This window comes from Micropterus salmoides, unplaced genomic scaffold (assembly GCF_014851395.1).
Source record: "Micropterus salmoides isolate LMB-PRFRI ecotype aquatic unplaced genomic scaffold, ASM1485139v1 Ms_hic_scaffold_17, whole genome shotgun sequence".
Taxonomy (NCBI): domain Eukaryota; kingdom Metazoa; phylum Chordata; class Actinopteri; order Centrarchiformes; family Centrarchidae; genus Micropterus; species Micropterus salmoides.
In genome coordinates, this window is record NW_024040817.1 from 20,096,176 (window position 1) to 20,116,677 (window position 20,502).

A 20,502-nucleotide genomic window follows, 5' to 3' on the forward strand; every position below is an offset into this window, starting at 1 on the left:
GACAAGTAGGTAAGTTAGTTATGACATATTGCTGAGCTAATTAATATTACTTCGTTACTAATTTTGCTAACGTTACAAAAAACGTGCTTTACAGGGGAGATGTTAGCTAGCGCTAACCGCCTTCACATTTCCAGCTGTTGGGGAAACAACAGACTTTTATTAACGGACACACAGTGACCTACACTGCACTTACTACCAGACAGAAACTGCAAGTATTTTTCTCCGCTCACTTCCATCGTCATGTTCGGCCGCTCACTCTCTCTCCTTCGCTTGGCCACACACAGGATACGCAGGGAGCTAGCTAAGCATTGACTGTCACCATGTTAGCACAATGTGCAAGTTAAAATGATGTGAGCTTGTGGGAAAGTTGATCCGCTCCTTGTTTCTCAGCAACCATGGACAAAATTGGTCTTGTGACCACACATTTTTGAAGAGTCATCCATTTTACACATCCTGTAATGGAGAGAGGCCCATGGGATAAGTGATAAGCAAAAAACAAAACAGTTTTTTGGCGTTCAAAGTGATTTTTTACGTTCAAGGAGTCCTGATTCTTGTGTCTGAACAATTACAGACAGGTTTGAGAAAATCTTACGCATGTGTTAGTGCTTTAGGAAGTTACAATATGAGTCTATACTGTTGGCATGACGTAGCCCTTAAACTGCTGGATGACACAAATTTGTTAAAATGGCAGGGATGGGGTAATTTGAGCCAAAAGACCTGGGGGAAGTTGAGCCAGATATTTCACTGTAATTTTACATTGTACTGTAATTTATGCATCACCGAAATGATGTGACATTATGTATTTTAGACCAGAAACCATCATGTCATGATTCTATAAATGGAACACAGGAATACAGGCTTCAACTCCTATTGTGGATTTGGACAGAGCAGTGGGAGAGGTATAAAAATGGAACCACGGGACTGATGAATAATGACGATGACAGATGACGATAGACAGGATGACTTTAAAACGGTAAATTGATATGAAACAACTAGGAGACATAGCTGCAATGTTTCACTATCTAAGTGCAATTGAAAGTTGGGAGCTGGCGTCTGAGTTTGCACGATGAAATGACATCGATGTCCCCGACCCCCATGTGGGTCAACTTATCCTCTCCCTTGACCGAACTTACCCCTCACATAGGTCACTTTTTTGGAAACCATATTTTGAAAACAGTTTATTTTAGATCCAAATTGATGATTCCCAGGGATGCACCACATCCTAAAATATATGTCCATATTTAAGTTGGAGACATTACTGTCATGTCCTCACTTTAAAGATACCTCAAGTAAAAACTGGCTCAACTCACCCGCTCTCCCCTACAGGGGCAACACTGGTTTCTCTGTGATGTGCACTCCACAGACGGTCCGGGAGCTGCACTTCTGTGAGTTCCGCCTTTTGCGTTCCGTCAACATTGCGTTATCAATTAACATTTAAATAATCGTTTTTTTGACATTTGTTAATCGAGTCAGAATCTTCCACGTCCGTATCGCGATGCATCTAAGAATCAATTTTTCCCCCAACCCCTAAAGGATGGACACAGGTAGGAAGAGGCTGCCACTGCTATGTGGGAAGTTTAGTCAGTAGTGAGGAGCACTGACCTTTATGACTCCAATGAACTCAAGGGAATCCTCTTTATCAAATTACTATTGATTTACTATTAGGATAATCAAAGATACTACAGTTGCCTTGCCTTTACACTCAAATAGTAAAACTTTCACATACTCAGCAGGCTCCTCTCGTTCTTCCTCTTCCAACAGTAGTTTTTATTGACAGCCATGACAGCGTTTAGGGGATTAGTTGGGTTTGTACATGGGGAAATAGATAATCTCCTTTAGATCTGACCTATCGGCCGCACCCTGCTAACTCTGTAGGGCTTTATAATGCCAAACATATGTTTTAGCAATCGCTGGATTCAGCCTGGCTCACATTTCTTCTCCTGGCTTGGAAATGTGGAAATAATTGAATGAGGAGTGAACGCAAGAGGCAGCTGTTAGAGGAGACCAGCTTTTTGCATCGGCTAAACTGCTGCTGTATGGATGCTGAAAACATGACACATGTCTGCAGCTTTATTGTTTTTCATACCTTTATAGGCATATTATGAAGAGTGACGTATTAAAGACGACAAGCACGACAAGGAATCTTTTTCTCTATTCAAAGTTTTTTCTTCGTGTGTGTTTGTATGTGGTATTTCTGGGTTATCATCTATCCCTCTTTGTTCAAGGTGTTCGGGTGTTTCCTAGAGAAATATCCGTGCACCTGTCCTGAAGCATTACAAGTAAAATCTACTGACTAAAGACTGTAGAATTATTCTAAAATAACTGAAGCCAAGTGTGTAAGTTGCAAAGCTTCTGTTTATTGGATGGAGACAAGTAATGTTATTACCACACATCTTGTTCACACTTAGCTATAATATATATACACAGTTTACAAGTGTGTGTAAATTGCATCCCATTATCTTAATAGATGAGGTGACAACATGTTCACATCTAATCTTAACCTATAAAAACACATTTTCAGTAGTGGGATTCTTGAGGGTTTTGTTCTCAGTAATCACCTGTGCTGTTGGCCTTGTCACAGATAAATGCAGTGCATGAGGAGCAGATTGCTTCTGACATCAGATCAGGCTCTCCCCTCCCTGTTTCTCTCTGTTGTTTTCTCTCTCACATACTGACACGTGTATGTGTGTGTCTGTGTGTATGTGTGTGTGTGTGTGTGTGTGCAGCACTGGGCCTCAGGTTGCTGATTTGGGTGCAGTAATTTGCCATTAGATGAGGGACAGGTGCAGCTGCCTCTGTTTGCAGCGCTAACAAGGCATTTCATCATGGTTAGCTTCAGCCCGGTGCTCTGATCAGCTCTTGTTCTTGTCACAATATAACACACGTGCACACACAAACACACACACAGATGCACACATACAGTACAGAGACACACCCTGCTGGTTTCTACAGGGTTGTTCCACATATAGTCCTGGTTAGAATAGAGGATTTGGGTTCAAACATCCACATTGCCTTGTAAGTGAAGGGCAGGCTCTAGGTATGCTTTTTGGCTGACCCTGTGTAGGGAGGGCAGGTTCCCCTTCAAGGAAACTCAAACTGCGTCGGTGACGACACTATGGGAACGCCCCTGGGCATGGCAGGGCTGAACTATGAATGAAACTACTCCAATCCTATTGGTGTTTCTAGAACGGTAGTGTGTGACAGCGTAACCGGAGGGGGTATATAAGCACGCCGGCACATAGGACACATTAGCTTCTTTCTATTCAGCAGGCACTCTGGCTATGTTTGGAAGCTCCATTTTCCTACCTGACATCGAGACGAAGCAGCAGAAGATCATGTCGGATGATCAGTCATCCGACACGGCTTGGTGGGGAGCGCCGGCGTCCGGAGGGATGAGGCGAGGTTGGGAGAGAGGTAGCTAGCCAGTGCCTCCTCCACTCGTGGCATCGCTCCGTAGCCGTGCTGTCTGATTTCCGTCACGTTGCCTCTTGGCACATAAATTGCCTGGAAATGTTGGCGGTTTTCAGAGCTCTGAGGAGTTTTCTGCCCGCTCTCCGCAGTCGCCACGTCCTTGTCAGGACCGACAATATGGCGGTGGTGGCCTATTTGAATCACCAGGGGGGTCTGCGCTCGCGCCCATTATGCAAACTGGCACATCGGATCCTCCTGTGGTCCCAGGAGAGACTGCTGTCCCCCAGAGCGATGTACATCCCTGGGACTCAGAATCAAGGAGCAGACCTGCTGTCGAGACAGGGGTTGAGGCCCGGGGAATGGAGACTCCACCCCGAGGTGGTGGAGTTATTATGCGAAGAGTTTGGCCCCATAGACGTGGACTTGTTTGCGTCCCGAGAGACGGCACACTGTTCCCTGTGGTTCTCCCTATCACCCCCAGCCCCGCTAGGGCTGGATGCCATGGTACAGACGTGGCCGAGGCCGAGTCTGTATGCGTTTCCCCCAGTCGCTCTGCTCCCGGGGGTCCTGGAGCGGGTCCGCCAGGACGGCGTCAGCCTACTACTACTACAAGTGTGGTTCTCGGGTTTTAATATCGCTCCTCGAGGGCCCGCCCTGGCAGGTCCCTCTGAGGAGAGACCTGCTGTCCCAGGCGGAGGGCCAGATCTTTCACCCGCACCCCGCCCTGTGGCAGCTATGGGTCTGGCCCCTGAGGGGGCGCAGTTCCTAGAGGCGGGCCTGACGACAGGAGCAGTCGAAACGCTGCTCAGCTCCAGAGCCCCGTCCACGAGAAGGATGTACGGCCTAAAGTGGAATGTGTTCACCACCTGGTGCAGAGAACGGGCGGTGGACCCAGTTACCTGCTCGGTAATTGTGATACTGGAGTTCCTCCAGCACCGTTTCTCCGCTGGCCTCTCCCCGTCCACGCTCAAAGTATATGTGGCTGCCATTGCAGCATTCCACTCCCCTCTGAGTGATGGGCCCTTGGGGAGGCTTCCGCTGGTCGTGCGCTTCCTCCGTGGAGGATGAGACCCGTGACTCGTTCCAGGGTTCCCACCTGGGACCTGGCAGTGGTTCTGGAAGCGCTGGCTGAGGCCCCCTTCGAACCCCTGGAGTCGGCTGAGGCCAAGCACCTGACCCTTAAAATGACCTTTCTCCTCGCTATCACCTCTCTGAGGAGGGTGGGGGATCTCCAGGCACTGTCGGTGTCTCCCCGATGCCTGGAGTTTGCCCTGGGGAGGGTCAGGGCCATCCTGCACCCTTGTCCAGGTTATGTCCCTAAGGTTCCGGCCAGACTGGCAGGGTCCACGGTGCTGCAGGAGTTTCATCCCCCACCTCATGTGACGGCGGAGGACGGGAGACTTCATCTGCTCTGCCCTGTCAGAGCACTGAGTATTTACACTCTGAGGACAGACCAATTGCTGGTGTGTTTCGGGTCCCCCAAGGCTGGGCTCCCCGCTTCTAAACATACGATCAGCAACTGGATCGTTCAGACTATTTCCCTGGCCTATCAGGTGCGCAGTTTGCCTTCACCTATGGCCGTAAGGGCGCACTCTATTCGAGGCATGGCGGCTTCTAGGGCCCTCCTCGCAGGGGCGTCACTCCAGGATTTGTGTGATGCGGCTGGCTGGGCCACCCCTCACACTTTTATCCGGTTTTACAGTCTGGACCTGCCTTCTGCACCCGGCACCTGTGCACTCTACTCCTAGTCGTGCCGTCAGGTTCTGCACGCTGGGGGCAGGCGGGGTTTTGGTGCGGCCTAAGTGGGTTCTAAGTTCGAGTTTCCTCGAAGGGGAACGTCTCGGGTTACGTATGTAACCCTTGTTCCCCGAGAAGGGGAACGAGACACTGCGTCGGTCCACCACACCTCACCCCGCCTGGAGTGCCTTGCTTCATAGAAAGGGCTAATGCGTCCTATGTGCCGGCGTGCTTATATACCCCCTCCGGTTACGCCGTCACACACTACCGTTCTAGTAACACCAATAGGATTGGAGTAGTTTCATTCATAGTTCAGCCCTGCCACGCCCAGGAGCATTCCCATAGTGTCGTCACCGACGCAGTGTCTCGTTCACCTTCTCGGGGAACAAGGGTTACATACGTAACCCGAGACGTTAATTTACCTCAGGAAATAATCAAATTATTAGTTAATTGTCATAGTGCTTGGGTTTGAGTAATGGCTATACCTCAAAAAGAGTTTCCCCAAAATGTGGTTGTACGTGTTTTAAAATTTTCAACTGTTTGATTCTTATAAGTAGTTTTCTCTGAATGCAAAGCAGTGCATTGTATTCTGTGCACTTATTTCATAAAGCCTTTCCTGTGAGAAAACTGGAAATCTACTCTAGCTGTTGAACTTGTAGAAAACTGTGCCTCAAACTTTGGTGAAGATTTTGGTTAATCCCCTATTGTGACTTATTACTGAAATGTGCTTTGAAGTTATTTTCAGAAAAGGGGGCATTGATGCATGCTGACCATTTTAAAGCTGTGTTAAAGAATTTTGATTAAAAATGTATAATGGATGCAAATTATTTTGTGGAACAGTAGAAATTGCATAAAAATTTGCATTTTGTTGTGACATTCCAGGGCAGCTGTTTCCTCACATTTAGCGTAATTGAGTGTGAATTATCAGTAGCACAATAACACTGGGCTAATGTCATCATATAATGAAGGAGCTTTGTGTTAAGGTCAGACTAAAGGAAAGGTAATGGAGACAATAGATTGAGAAACATTTGAAATAAATTCCTCCTTGGACAGTCCCATCATCAATATCCCATAAATGGTAAGGGTAGCAGTGCAAACTCACTGTATTGAAATGTCAATCTGAGTAGGAGACATTTTGAAAAAATATAACAAATAATATGGCCTGAAAATTGTAACAAGTAGATCTAAATCCAGCAACTGAAGCATAACTCGAGTCAGATTCCAGTGTGTGTATGAACAGCAGGGTATCATGCTATAGTTACTGAAGTAAATTTTCTGTGTATGGCTCTTCAACATCAGACAGGGTTATAGGCCTGCCTTGAGTTTCCAGCTCCAGGTTCTTCCACCATCCGCCCTTACCCCTCCAACCCTCACACACACACACACACACGCGCACACACACACACACACACACACACACACACGTACACACCTTCCTTGGCCGTCTCCCAAGGCGGTCAAACAGATTACTACGGGCGTTAACCCCATCGATCTACTCCAAATGGCCTCCAAATGCCAGGAATTAGATTTTAGACGGGGGTGAAGAGGGAAATAAAGTGCTGTAGTATTTCTTGCTGCTCATCTTGGGAGTTAAGTGCTGCCATGCTTTTCTCACTGTACCAGTTTCTCTTCCGAACCTTTTTGTCTTTTTCAGGGCACTTAGATTTGTCTCCCTTTTGTACCTTGTTTAGTGCATATTTCTTGGGGAAAATGGGGATGTAAGATATGGCATGTACCCAAACCTCCTGCTTGGGTTTTCTTGGAAAAATACATAAATGTCTCAATGGTGCTGAATAAGAGTAAAGAGTGAAACAAATACATAGGAGAGAGGGAGTGGCTCATGTGATGGGGGAAAACATTAAAAAAGGAGATCAAAAGATTTTAATTATAGTCAAGAAAAATCATATAGACTTGATATTAAAATGTACTTTTTCCATAATTGATGGACTGTAGGCAAATCTGCAGGGCACTGTGCAGCTGCTGATCATCATAGAGAGCTACTGAATCAATCTCACAGTCATGAATTACTCTATTGTTGGGTTATAATGGAGGACAGGTTTATAACTCTCGTTGACTCGGCTTTATTAGTGCGCGCTTAATGCTAATACCTCTCTGCTCATGTCTCTCTCCCTCTATTCAAGTGCTTGTTTCTCTCCTCACCTTCACTATTTCCATGTGTCTTCGCTCTTTTTGTCAATTATATTACCACGCCTCTCTCCCCTCTGTCTTTCTTTGTCTATCTGGTATTAAGCTTTACAGACCCTCCATAGCGGAATAAGTATTGATTAATGTCTGAGCGGTTGTGCTACCTAATGAGAGACTAAATATAACTATGGCTACACTGGCCCTGCCGCGGCCTCCTCCCTCAACTAGCGCACAAAGTGTGGATAGCCACACTGTTGGCATGACAACACACCGGTCAAGGCTCTGTGAGCAGTCACAACAGATTGTGTGCATGTGTGCCTGGCAAAACTAGGACAGGATGAATGAAGAAGGGGCGATGAACACAGAACGAGAGAAAAAAGAACGAGGTAACTTTTATTTAGCCTTTTTTAGCCTTCCTCAAAGCTGCTTTGCTCTCTTGCCTTTTCTCTTGCTGTATTTCTTCCACCACTAAAAAGTCATTTTTAATTACCTACTCACTGTAACCTCAGGTGAGCGATTCCATAGTCATCTGAGAAAATGTCATAGGCTATATGATAAGAGTGGATCAGTTGATGACTTGATCAGCCGACCAAAAGAAAAATATTTCATAAGAGATAAACTGCCATTTGTCAAGCACAAATTCCACAAAAATGCTGCTTTTCTTTGGTTTATGTCACAGTAAACTGAGACTTCTTGGGTTTGAGACTGTTGGTTGGACAAAACAAGCAATTTAAAGATTTTTTGACATTCTCTGGACTAAAAGATTAATGTATTCATCAAGAAGATTATCAGCAGATTAGTCTGTTACAAAAGGAAGGAATTGTTGTAGCTCTACAGTGCCTTGCCAAAGTATTCGGCCCCCTTGAACTTTGACCTATTGCCACATTTCAGGCTTCAAACATAAAGATATAAAACTGTAATTTTTTGTGAAGAAACAACAACAATTGGGACACAATTATGAAGTGGAACGAAATTTATTGGATATTTCAAACTTTTTTAACAAATAAAAAACTGAAAAATTGGGCGTGCAAAATTATTCAGCCCCCTTAAGTTAATACTTTGTAGCGCCACCTTTTGCTGCGATTACAGCTGTAAGTCGCTTGGGGTACGTCTCTATCAGTTTTGCACATCGAGAGACTGAAATTTTTGCCCATTCCTCCTTGCAAAACAGCTCGAGCTCAGTGAGGTTGGATGGAGAGCGGTTGTGAACAGCAGTTTTCAGTTCTTTCCACAGATTCTCGATTGGATTCAGGTCTGGACTTTGAGTTGGCCATTCTAACACCTGGATATGTTTATTTGTGAACCATTCCAGTGTAGATTTTGCTTTATGTTTTGGATCATTGTCTTGTTGGAAGACAAATCTCCGTCCCAGTCTCAGGTCTTTTGCAGACTCCATCAGGTTTTCTTCCAGAATGGTCCTGTATTTGGCTCCATCCATCTTCCCATCAATTTTAACCATCTTCCCTGTCCCTGCTGAAGAAAAGCAGGCCCAAACTATGATGCTGCCACCACCATGTTTGACAGTGGGGATGGTGTGTTCAGGGTGATGAGCTGTGTTGCTTTTACGCCAAACATAACGTTTTGCATTGTTGCCAAAAAGTTCGATTTTGGTTTCATCTGACCAGAGCACCTTCTTCCACATGTTTGGTGTGTCTCCCAGGTGGCTTGTGGCAAACTTTAAACGAGACTTTTATGGATATCTTTAAGAAATGGCTTTCTTCTTGCCACTCTTCCATAAAGGCCAGATTTGTGCAGTATACGACTGATTGTTGTCCTATGGACAGAGTCTCCCACCTCAGCTGTAGATCTCTGCAGTTCATCCAGAGTGATCATGGGCCTCTTGGCTGCATCTCCGATCAGTCTTCTCCTTGTATGAGCTGAAAGTTTAGAGGGACGGCTGGGTCTTCGTAGATTTGCAGTGGTCTGATACTCCTTCCATTTCAATATTATCGCTTGCACAGTGCTCCTTGGGATGTTTAAAGCTTGGGCAATCTTTTTGTATCCAAATCCGGCTTTAAACTTCTCCACAACAGTATCTCGGACCTGCCTGGTGTGTTCCTTGTTCTTCATGATGCTCTCTGCGCTTTAAACGGACCTCTGAGACTATCACAGAGCAGGTGCATTTATACGGAGACTTGATTTCACACAGGTGGATTCTATTTATCATCATTAGTCATTTAGGTCAACATTGGATCATTCAGAGATCCTCACTGAACTTCTGGAGAGAGTTTGCTGCACTGAAAGTAAAGGGGCTGAATAATTTTGCACGCCCAATTTTTCAGTTTTTTATTTGTTAAAAAGGTTTGAAATATCCAATAAATTTCGTTCCACTTCATAATTGTGTCCCACTTGTTGTTGATTCTTCACAAAAAATTACAGTTTTATATCTTTATGTTTGAAGCCTGAAATGTGGCAAAAGGTCGAAAAGTTCAAGGGGGGCGAATACTTTCGCAAGGCACTGTATATATAACCTTATGGTCCATCTCATTCCCCATTTGAAAAAGTGGTGTTTTTCAAGATTAAGCAAAGCTTATTTGTAGTTCCTTAAAAGAAAAACCGTTGAGACGGTTGAGAAGGTTTTGTCAAAGTCACAAAAAATATGGAAACAACTGTTTAGACAGTGTGGTCACAGACACCCTGGGTTAAAATCACTTGTGCGCGCGCACACACACACACACACACACACACATACACACACACACACACACACACACACACACACACACACACACACACACAGGCAGTCTGTCGGTTTCAAATGCTGTAAAACTGTTTTATTTGCTGCAGGGGGAGTGAGGAACATAACCATTCTTTACCACCCACGCTACATTGTCACTGTCCGCAATAAATCAGCTTAAACCTGCAATCTCACCAAGCTCTATTGTACTCACATTGACAAGTTTAGTTGCCCACATTTCTTTTCTGTTGCATAGTAACCAATTGAGAGTCACAATCAACCCACCTTGTTATGGCCAGTTGGAGAGAACTGAATGATATCTTCTTTAATAGCTTGCTGTTTTATTCAGCTGCGTGGCCAGGATAAGGAATCCCTACTGTGTCTAATCACATCTTCTCCTGCTCATTTCACCTGAGGCATATCCGCAATCTAGTCTATTTTTGACTGGCATTACAGCATACATTGTTCTCTAATGGCATGAATCTTCGTGCACAAGGGAAAACAGTGTTTTTACCATTGGTCTTCTACTTCCAAAATTCAAAGGCATTCACACAAAAAGAGTCTGAGGACTTAAATCTAACTGTGGAGGGATAAATGCAATGCAGGAAGATGGTTGTAGCAGCTCATGTGTGTTATGCAGCATATAAATGTAGGGCTCTGCGACTATTACCCTCCTCTCAAAACAATTGAACAGACAAGAGAAGAGCACAAGAAGTAAATCAGCTGTGCAGGCATCCCACCTGCCATGCTCTTAATAACGTTCCTAACAGATCACAGCACACAGTCCTACATGTCTGGTAAGGAGTCTCATTCCTCCACATTTGAATTTCACTTTTTCAATCTGTGTTGTGGAGGGGCCGGCTGTGCTGTTCAGTGGGAAATCTCATTCAGTTGCTGGCTGATGGCGAACAAGGTCAAATAACTCTCCAGATGAGATGGACTGTGTCAGAAAGCGCGCGCGCACACACACACACACACACACACACACACACACACACCACCTGCCATTCAGTCAGCAAGTCCATCTATCTGTCAGCTGCACATAGGAACACATCCTGAATTGAGTGCCAATAATAGAAGACTGAGGGGGGAAGTGTTTACTGCTGATAGGAATATCATTACAAACTGAGGGAATCACAGCAAAACCAGTTAGCCAGCTCATGTAGCAATCAATAGAAACCTACACAGTTTTTTTCAGCTCGTCTCTCATTTCTCTCTCTCCCTTTTGCACACTCTTCTCCTCTGGTTGCCATAGTGACGTGAAATGGCTGCATTCTGCAGCAATGGATCGGAGCGGGGCCCGCTCTTACAGCCTGTAAAATACATTGTTTTACATGATGGTTTTAATACACACACGCGAGCGCACACACACACACACACACAAACACACACACACACACACACACACACACACACACACAGCTGCAATTACTCTATGGTAGCATGTGCCACAGCTCTGAGAGAGTAGCCTATAACTAGTCAAATGTTATTTAAATGTCACATTGTTTATCATAAATCGTGTACATTACAGTATGTGGAAATATAATGAGCACAGCACCTTGGTAATTATTGATTCATTGACTGATTGAATGACTCACAGATTGGAATATCAAGTTATTAGTTTTTTCTCATCTTAAACTATCAAAAACTGTACACAACTAATTCTGCCATTTTAAACAAACAAAAATAATTTATAATTTATCTTTAACCTATATTTGTTGCAGGGGAGCACAAAGTCTGTATGTTTAATTTTGATGGGGTTTGCAAAGCAGAATTAACATTCAGATGCTCCTCTTGTGTGCCAGCCACATGGTAACCCGAAATAGGCTGTAATGTTTTCTATGACTTTTACCTCCCTTTCTACTCTCTTCCTATATCCTCACTCTTTCTTGCTTAACCATTAATCTCAAATTCAGTGTTTCTGCCTTTTTTCTCATTTCCTCCCCCTTCTCCCTTCTCTCTTTTCCTTGTGTCTCTCTGTCTACCTCATTTCCCCCTTTATTCCTGATCTCACCTCCACCCTCTCCACCTCTCTGTGTCTGCAGTGTGACAACGCCAAGGGGCTGAGGGCCTTCTTTGATGCCATATGTTATGGTCCCAAACACCTGATGATTTTTGGCGGCGTCTGCCCCTCTGTGACCTCCATCATCGCAGAATCCTTGGAGGGCTGGAATCTGGTGCAGGTAGGGATGGTTTTGTATATGTCATGTATGTGTCTGTATGTGTGTGTATGTGGTACACAGCATATATGTACAGTGTTTGTGAATCGCTTATGCTGCTGTGCCAAGTCCATCAGTGGGCAGAATAGAATTATATAGACTCCTGTGTATTTACACATATACCAAAGTTTCTTCGTAGAAAACTTGAATTTACTACTTAATTGAGTTTCCAAAATTTTTGTCCCATAGAATTGCAGTGTGCAGATAGGTCCTGGGATTTCATAGGGGCCCTAACTCATGCCTTAATCCTTCATTAACCTTGCCAGGGTGAATGTCTAATTGGCCTTGCTCTAATCCGTAGAATCCTCCCTCATTTTACAATCAGAGACAGAGTCAAAATGGTTTAAACCTATTGTACAGTACAGTGCTTGAAATCAGTTGTAAAAAATTTGAGCTCCACTTCTAATAAGCACTCGGACGTTTATATGAAGGAAAAAACAGACTGAGGGCTTCTCCTCACAGTGACACGCTGCTTCATGTTGCACACATGATCAAATTGTATTTGGGGCGTTTTGCCGCTGGTATTAGCTAATAAAAGTGTTACTACTAAGTCCAGTAATTGTTAATTACCTACAAGACATTCATATAATAGATTTTACCATTCAATTACACTCTTGCTTGCTAAATGGCTGCCATTAACTTGGTACAGCTTGATAATTGGTCACTGCAGGCATCAAACACCTCTCGTTTCTGCATCTGGTAAACTTTTGACCCCCTCAGTTATTGCTTACAGTTTCTTTGAGTGTGCACTGTACTGCAGTACCAAAGAGGGCAAAATGCCTCCTTCCAAAGAATACATTTCATTTGCTGCAAATCCCACAAAGGTTATCGGGCACAGATAAGAAAGAAGTGAAGCTTATGCTTGGAAGAGATAGCATAATTCAAGAGGCTGCATTTTGAAGAGAATGTCACATTACGTGGCGTATTTCCTGGGCTTGCAATTACTGTGAATATGCTGCTTTTCATGTTCCTTTTCGCTCGCTGTCTTGTTAGGGTCAGTCAGGAGTGAAAAGATCAGCAGGATGAGGGAATGAAAGGATGAAAAATCTTTTCTGTGTTCACTTCCTTTCAGTGGTAATGATCTCAGTCTAGAAAGAGGGGTTCAAGCTGTAGTTGAATTTTAAGTGCTTTTAAGTATTTGTCTGTGTTGTCTGTATGTGTGTGTGCGGGTGTGTGTATGTGTACGCTCTCTTCCCTATTTATTGGCTTGTTTGGTGGTGATTACCTGTGAGACGTGGAGTAGCAATCTTCTGCTCTGCAGAACACTCTGCCTGGTACTATGAGTTCCCTAAAGCACTTTACCAACTGGGTTCTTTTCACTGTTAATACTCAGACCCACACCAACAACCCACCAAAAAATTCATGCTGGTCTGGTCCCATATACACGTTGTGACGCCACTTGAATACCAGACAACAAGGGGTTGTGGGTGGAAATGTAAAGGCAAATGGCTAAGAAAACACCTAGAATGTACCTCTGTTTAAAGGAGATGCACACACTTGTATTCGACACCAAGGGTAACTGTCGTCGTTGTTGCCACAAGCAACTAAATTGCTTTTTTTTAGGTCAGCAGATGTGTAGGTACAAAGATAATTTCCAATCAGTTAGCTGTTCAGCACAGTGTGGAGACTTATTTTATGTTGAAACAGGTGTCTATTGATGAGCTAGTAGTATCATCATAAACATAATTATCGGCCATTGCTTGTGTGTTCATTTATTTATAAATAAGTGTGTGTGAGTTATGTGTGTTGTTATATTTCTGGTGTGACACTGTGCAATATCAGAAACCATAGGTGAATGTTTTTTGAGATGCAAGGTGTCTTTGCAGACTTGAGCAACATCCTCATCAGAGTATGACTCACCAAGCGACTATAATGTGCACTGGAAATCTGCAGAAAGACACGTCAGTGGAGGTAAACAACACACCAGATAGCTTTTGGTTGTTCAGTGGGGCAGAAATGCACAGTAAGGTGGCACTTTTCTGTTTTGTTATCATGTACCCATCAAGCTGGCCCATGCACTTGCCAGCTGGATTGTTTACCTGAGCCTCTCTTTCGCCCCATCTCTGAGCACATTGATGTTCATGTATTCCCATTAAATGTGTGTGTTTGTTTATACTTTGTGCGTATGTGTACATGGATGTGTATGTGTGTATGAATGTGTTTGTATGCTAAATTATTTTTATGAGAGACAGCCAACTTTGCTTTTGCAACAACTGTGGTGAAAGGTTGTTAGCCATTGCTCCAAGCTAGAATAATGCTTTTGTCCGAAGGAGGGGATGAAGAGAGGAAGGGTGTGAGAAGAGGAGGAGCCTTCCCTGAACAAAAGAGGAAGAGAGAGAGCGAAGGAGAGATGACTAGAAGTTTTGAATCCTGCACACTTAGAGGGCCACATCAGCAGCAATCTGTTTTTAAAACTGAATTCTGACACCCTGCATATTTATTATCCAACTCTGGCACCCCATCTGCACGGCGTGAGTCGGTGTGGAAGGAACTAGAGAATATTTCATGGTGATTTTCTGGGCCAGGCTCAACAAGCTCATCATTTCCACATCAAAACAGGGATCTCACAGATACTATCTACAGTAGAGATAGCTGAGAGAACAACCATTCCTGGAAAAAGCTTAATCATACACCCATAAAAATAGCTTTCAATCAGTGTTGATGCCTAATGAAGTCACCTTTGAAAGGCTCAACAAAAATAAACTCCCACTGCATACCCGTTCATTACTCTCTATGTGCACACTTCAGTGCACATATTCATACTTAAAGCACAGCAGGGTTTAGAAGGGTAGTATCAGTGCCAATATTTTTGTATTCTTTGAAGGTGGAATAATGTCTTAAAAGAAATGTATACTGAAACCTCCCAGTTAGAGTTAGGGGATGATGCAGTTATGAAAATACTAGTAATAGTAATTGGTCCTTAAACAGAGATCCTGCAATAGTTCCGTAAAGAAGACCCATCCTTATGCCATCTTTGCCTTTTTACACTGAACCAAAAAATCCCGAAATAATGCTGCCCCAGTGTGTGATTTTAGATCGCAACAATGTTCGGAAAGCAAAAGAGACCTGGTGTGTAACACAGCATCATCTTAAGCGTCAACACATCATCATAGCTTCACACCCCTGTCCCGCCATGCTAACACACCCACACACGTCAACCGAGGCAGAATAGCAACGCAACAATTACGCCTTGAACAAGCTGTATAAAGGTGGCTAGTGAGAAGATGGAGGAAGGAGAATGAGGCAGAAAGAAAAAGAGGAAGAAGCAGGAAGCTGCAGTTACTTTGTTCCAGACTAGGAGACTCTCGAAGGACTGCTGCGACTTGCAAGGTGAAGGTCAAGTGACCAACTGAGGCAACCAAAGGAGTCGTTAGGGTAGTTTTTGTAAGCCTTGTAAGCTTGTCGTCTTGTACTGTAAAATAGGGCAAAACTCCGTACAAAGGGAGGGAAAAGGCAATAAAGCTTGTTAAACAATCTGCCAATTTATTATTGTGATTTGAACATTGAAAAAATCAATCAAGCAATCTAAAGACTTGTAGCAAGCCAACTTCTCTACGAATAGTCATAACTAACTGATAATCACATTTTGGAAACCCTATTTAACAATGTTTTCAATGTAAATAAGTTAAGTTTCTGTATTATAGTTATATTATCCTTAATTTCTTAATGTATAAATCCTTAATGTTAAAGACTATCACCAAGTCTGTTCAGAATCTCTGGCTGGAGAAATATCAGATAATGTTGAGGACGCCATTTTCAATAATCACTTCTGAACATTGTTAAAGCAACTGAAATAAAACACCACAGTGAAACAGCCAGCATGTCATATAAGATAACACTAATAATAGTGATCAGCCACGCTCACAGATGGAATGTCATAGTGATCAGTTTGCCAGCAGTGTATTGTTAAGCTCTGTACAGTATTGTACGTAAGGATTGATCTGTTTGACACTTTCTGATTTTGTCGTGTCCTGTGATGCCAGTGAAGTGGCTTGTTTGTCGACTTCATTCCCTGAGCAGCTCTCCTCGGCTCTGTGCTTAAAGTCACATTTTGTAATGCAGTACTGTACACGTGTTAAAATGACTGCCCAAGCAAATTAAAATGGTGGATAGAATGCTACCAGGGCCAATGGACAGATGGCGAGGAGCGGATTGAGGGAATGACGGAGGAATAGACAGACAGGAGCAGACACAGACTGTAAGAGCATAAAACTGAAATTCAAATAAAAGAGGACAAGACGCAGCTGTGTTTGTGAGCTGCCATCAGCCACAAATGCCACTGATTGCTGTGTTTTTATTTCAGCAAGACAATGAATGCTGAAGCTGTCCTCTTGGCAGCCATCTTGGTCTGTGATTAATCTTGTGTTCTTCTCACCATGATATTATATAATTCCAGAAAGCATTTGGCGAGCTTTGAAAATACTTGCTGGCACAGGTATCTGTACCCAGTCAACATTCTGCACTCTACACTTTTTTCTTAGCTTACGAGAGGTCCCTTTCCTCTCCATAGCAGTTGTGTCTATTTTCTGTAAATGGCTCATTGAGTGCTAGGAAATAGCCCTAACCCACCCTCTCACCAGTTGCTGGCCTGTCCTCGCTCACCAATTAGGCCTATCACTGGTAGCGCTGTTCATTTTCAGCCATGTCAAGTGTGTAATGAAAAATTATGCTTCCCGATCATTTTGAAGAGAAGAAGACAAGGAAGCGTTATTCCTGCAAAACTGATAATTTGTAGAAATAGACTTACATTGTGGAAGGCAGGGTTTTTGTGTCGTGTCGGTATTTTTTCCAACTGTTAAAACAGCACAGAAAATCAGGCTCCTGTCTTGTGTTTCTGTGTCATAGTTCCGATATTTCCAAACCTCTGATCCATTTATCTTTTAGGGACACTTAATAATGAAGTCAATATATGGGAGGAGGAAAAGGTAGATGCTCCTTCTCAAGGTATTGTGGTCAAGACCTGGACATAGAGCTAATATTTATCTGTATATGAAGCCCATTTTTCTTCTGCACTTACTGTATTGATCGCTGATGCTTCGTCAAACCAGGCAATTTAGGGAGAGCAAAGTTGCATCCCTCCCTCCCTCCCTCCAGTGTAGCATTCTCTCTCTTTTTTTTTTTTTGAATGATGCCTCCACCAACTTTTTAGGGGTCTTCTTTTTCCCATTTTCTTTATCTCTCTCTCCCTGAATGCTACACTGGATACTTCAATAAAACATGTCATGCCTAGCGCTGCAGTATTCTGCCTCACTTACGTCAAATCCTCTTGTGTACCGAATCTATATTTCATGACTTCCAAAGTTTAGACTTAAATCTCAGAGGGCAAGGATGGTGTGAGCGCCACAGTAGATCATCGTATATCAACATCATGAGGCCCATCTTGTGCTGTGTTTGTGTGTGTGTGTGTATGTGTGTGTGTCTGCGTGCGTCTGCTGGTTTTTCTCTGTGGAAACTGAAGGTTATATAAACTGTCCACCTGTAAACCATTCATATTCATATTTGGTCGTAAGTGTGTTTATGTATGTTTACTATGTACAAGGTGCAGTCCTATGGTTTAATTTCTCTCTGTCTGCATCTCTCTCTCTGAGTGTGACTCAGAACATGGCCATAGGGAAAAAGACAGGATGAGAGAGCAGCAATTAGGCCTGATTTCCATACTGTCTCAAAGCTTCTAGACTACACGCAGGGGAAACAGGAAACCTAACCCAGTACAACTCTGGATTAATGTTACCTCATAAACTGGCTGGAGAAGCACTTGGTGCCATTGTTTTAATGGGCAAGGACTTGATTCTGTCATGTTATCCATATTTGTGGTACCATTTGGAAAGTGAGTAGGAGGACAATTCAACATCCTTTTTTATGGGTTGTAAATAACATTCCAGATATCAGGAACAGGCCACTGTTGAAGAAGGCAAATGTTGACATATAAAGCAAAGCTAATTCTTAGACAAATGAGCCTTCTGTAAATCACAATTTCTCTCTCTCTTATTGCTGAAGGCAAAAAAGAGGCAGAAAGAGACAAAAGAAAATATTAATTATACGCTATACTGTGCAATCAGACTTCTTTGGTCATGAATGCAGCCTGCACTTGTAGAATGCAACAGCACGTACTGTAAAGCTGAGCTAATGCGCGCTGTTATACCTATTCGCAATGACAGGAAACACAGTAATTAGCTAATTAGCAACATTTGTCGAATACAAGTCATTAACGGGTGTCACATATTGAATAAACATGCTAGTTCACAGGCACTCAATAAGAACAAGGGCTTTGACAGAACATCTTTCTGTTTCTGTTCTTCCCAATGAAGTAGGAACAACACATGGAAACACTTTGTCGTTCTTCCTTTTTACCACTGACACATCTATCTGACACGGAGGTCTTTATGATACATTCAAAAGGAATACACGATGAATGCATGCTGAATTCCACCCTTGCATTTGAGTACTATCATTCCTCCAGTAGTTTTCTAAAGGAGGGCGAGTAAAAAGAAAATCACTGTGTCATACTCACGGCACTAATGATGGTGCAGGACCTGCCAGCCACAAGTTACAATAAACAAACTAGACATTAATAGTTCAAGCTTTTTTTTGATGTTTCGCTCAGGGACTTATTATTTAGGTCATAGAGTCTATAGCACTTTGAAGAGCTAGCTGGGTGTATGCTTGTATTTTCTAGATAAGTAAAGCTATAAAAAATTAAATCCTATGATAAATAGAATTTGTTAATAATCTATCTAAAATTACTTGTAACAATTGCTCAGACGCATGTAGAAGTTGACATGGCTATATTTTGTAGGCCGAAATACATCCTCTTAATCAATTTGACACAGGTTACTAGACAGCTATTTTTGCACTAAAGAAGAGTCCAAAAGAAATCACAAGAGAAAATGGGTAAGGGAGCAGGAAGGAGAAATCACTGCGAGGCACACTGTGGAGGAAAAAAAGGGAACAGAGGAGAAAAAGATTAGGTTAAACAGACAAATATAATTTAAAGAATAGCAGGCGTCTGCATTGAATGATTGATAAAAGTCAAACCAGTTCCAGTTTCCCTGCACACATCAGCTCATCAGCTCCAGGATGTAAGGGGTGCAATTAATTTCACACCACAAGTGCAAATGAAGGAACTCCACTCTGATCATAGTTACATGTCCTTGTAGACACAATAGACTGTATAAAAGTGGACATAGTCACCGTAATGTTTTTTCCTCTCCTGTAAATCATGGGCCTCCGATTTATCTTGGCTTAGATAGTAACCAGAGGTAGACCGGCCAGACCCACAGTCTCCACAGGGCGGGGCAAGGGTGAAAGACCTGGCCCTCCGCCTGAGACAGCAGGTCCCTCCTCAGAGGGAGGCTGGCCCTTGAGGAGCGATATTATGTCTGAGAACCACACTCAGGCCAGCCAAAACGGGGCTACTAGCAGTAGGCTGACACCGTCCTGACGGACCCGCTCCAGAACACCCGGGAGCAGAGCGACTGGGGGAAACGCATACACCATGGCATCAAGCCCTAGCGGGGCTGGGGGCGAGAGGGGGAACCACAGGGGACAGTGCGTAGTCTCTCGAGACGCAAACAAGTCCACGTCTATGGGGCCGAACCTTTGGATTAATAACTCCACCACCTGGGGGTGGAGTCTCTATTCCCTGGGCCTCAGCCCCTGTCTCGACAGCAGGTCTGCTCCCTGATTCTGGGTCCCAGGGACGTATGTCGCTCTGAGGGACAGCAGTCTCTGCTGGGACCACAGGAGGATCCGATGTGCCAGTTTGCATAACGGGCGCTAGCGCAGACCCCCCTGGTGATTCAAATAGGCCACCACCGCCGTGTTGTCGGTCCTGACAAGGACGTGGCGACCGCGGAGAGCAGGCAGAAAACTCCTCAGAGCTCTGAAAACCGCCAACATTTCCAGGCAATTTATGTGCCAAGAGAAATGATGCTTCTGCCAGGAGCCTCTCGCAAAGCGGCCGTCCATGACCGCGCCCTACCCTGTGAGTGAGGCGTCTGTCGAAATAATTGTCCGCCGACATGACGCTCCCAACACGGGACCCTGGGACAGGAACCAAGGCTTCCTCCATACTGACAGGGAACGAAGGCACCTGCTCGTAACCTGTATCAGACGGAACGGATTTCCCCTCGGTGTGAATCCCTTGGATTTTAACCACCACTACAGGGCTCTCATGTGCAGCGGGCCAGACTGGATTACGCTGGACGCTGCCGCCATGAGACCCAACACCCTCTGAAAGTGTTTCACAGTGATGGTGCGGCCTAGCTTCACTCTGGTCTATGGACATGACACGTGCAGGCGACAGGTGGGCCC

General features: G+C 44.0%; 1 protein-coding gene across 1 annotated transcript in view; it reads left to right on the plus strand.

Annotated features, from left to right (window-relative positions):
- The window catches only part of gabbr2 (gamma-aminobutyric acid (GABA) B receptor, 2), a 203,150-nt gene that overhangs the window by 39,248 nt on the left and 143,400 nt on the right, over nucleotides 1–20,502 (plus strand). Inside the window, exon 2 of the mRNA XM_038725903.1 lies at nucleotides 12,016–12,153. Within this exon, the coding sequence (XP_038581831.1) occupies nucleotides 12,016–12,153 (138 nt within the window). The remainder of the gene's footprint in view (nucleotides 1–12,015; nucleotides 12,154–20,502) is intronic.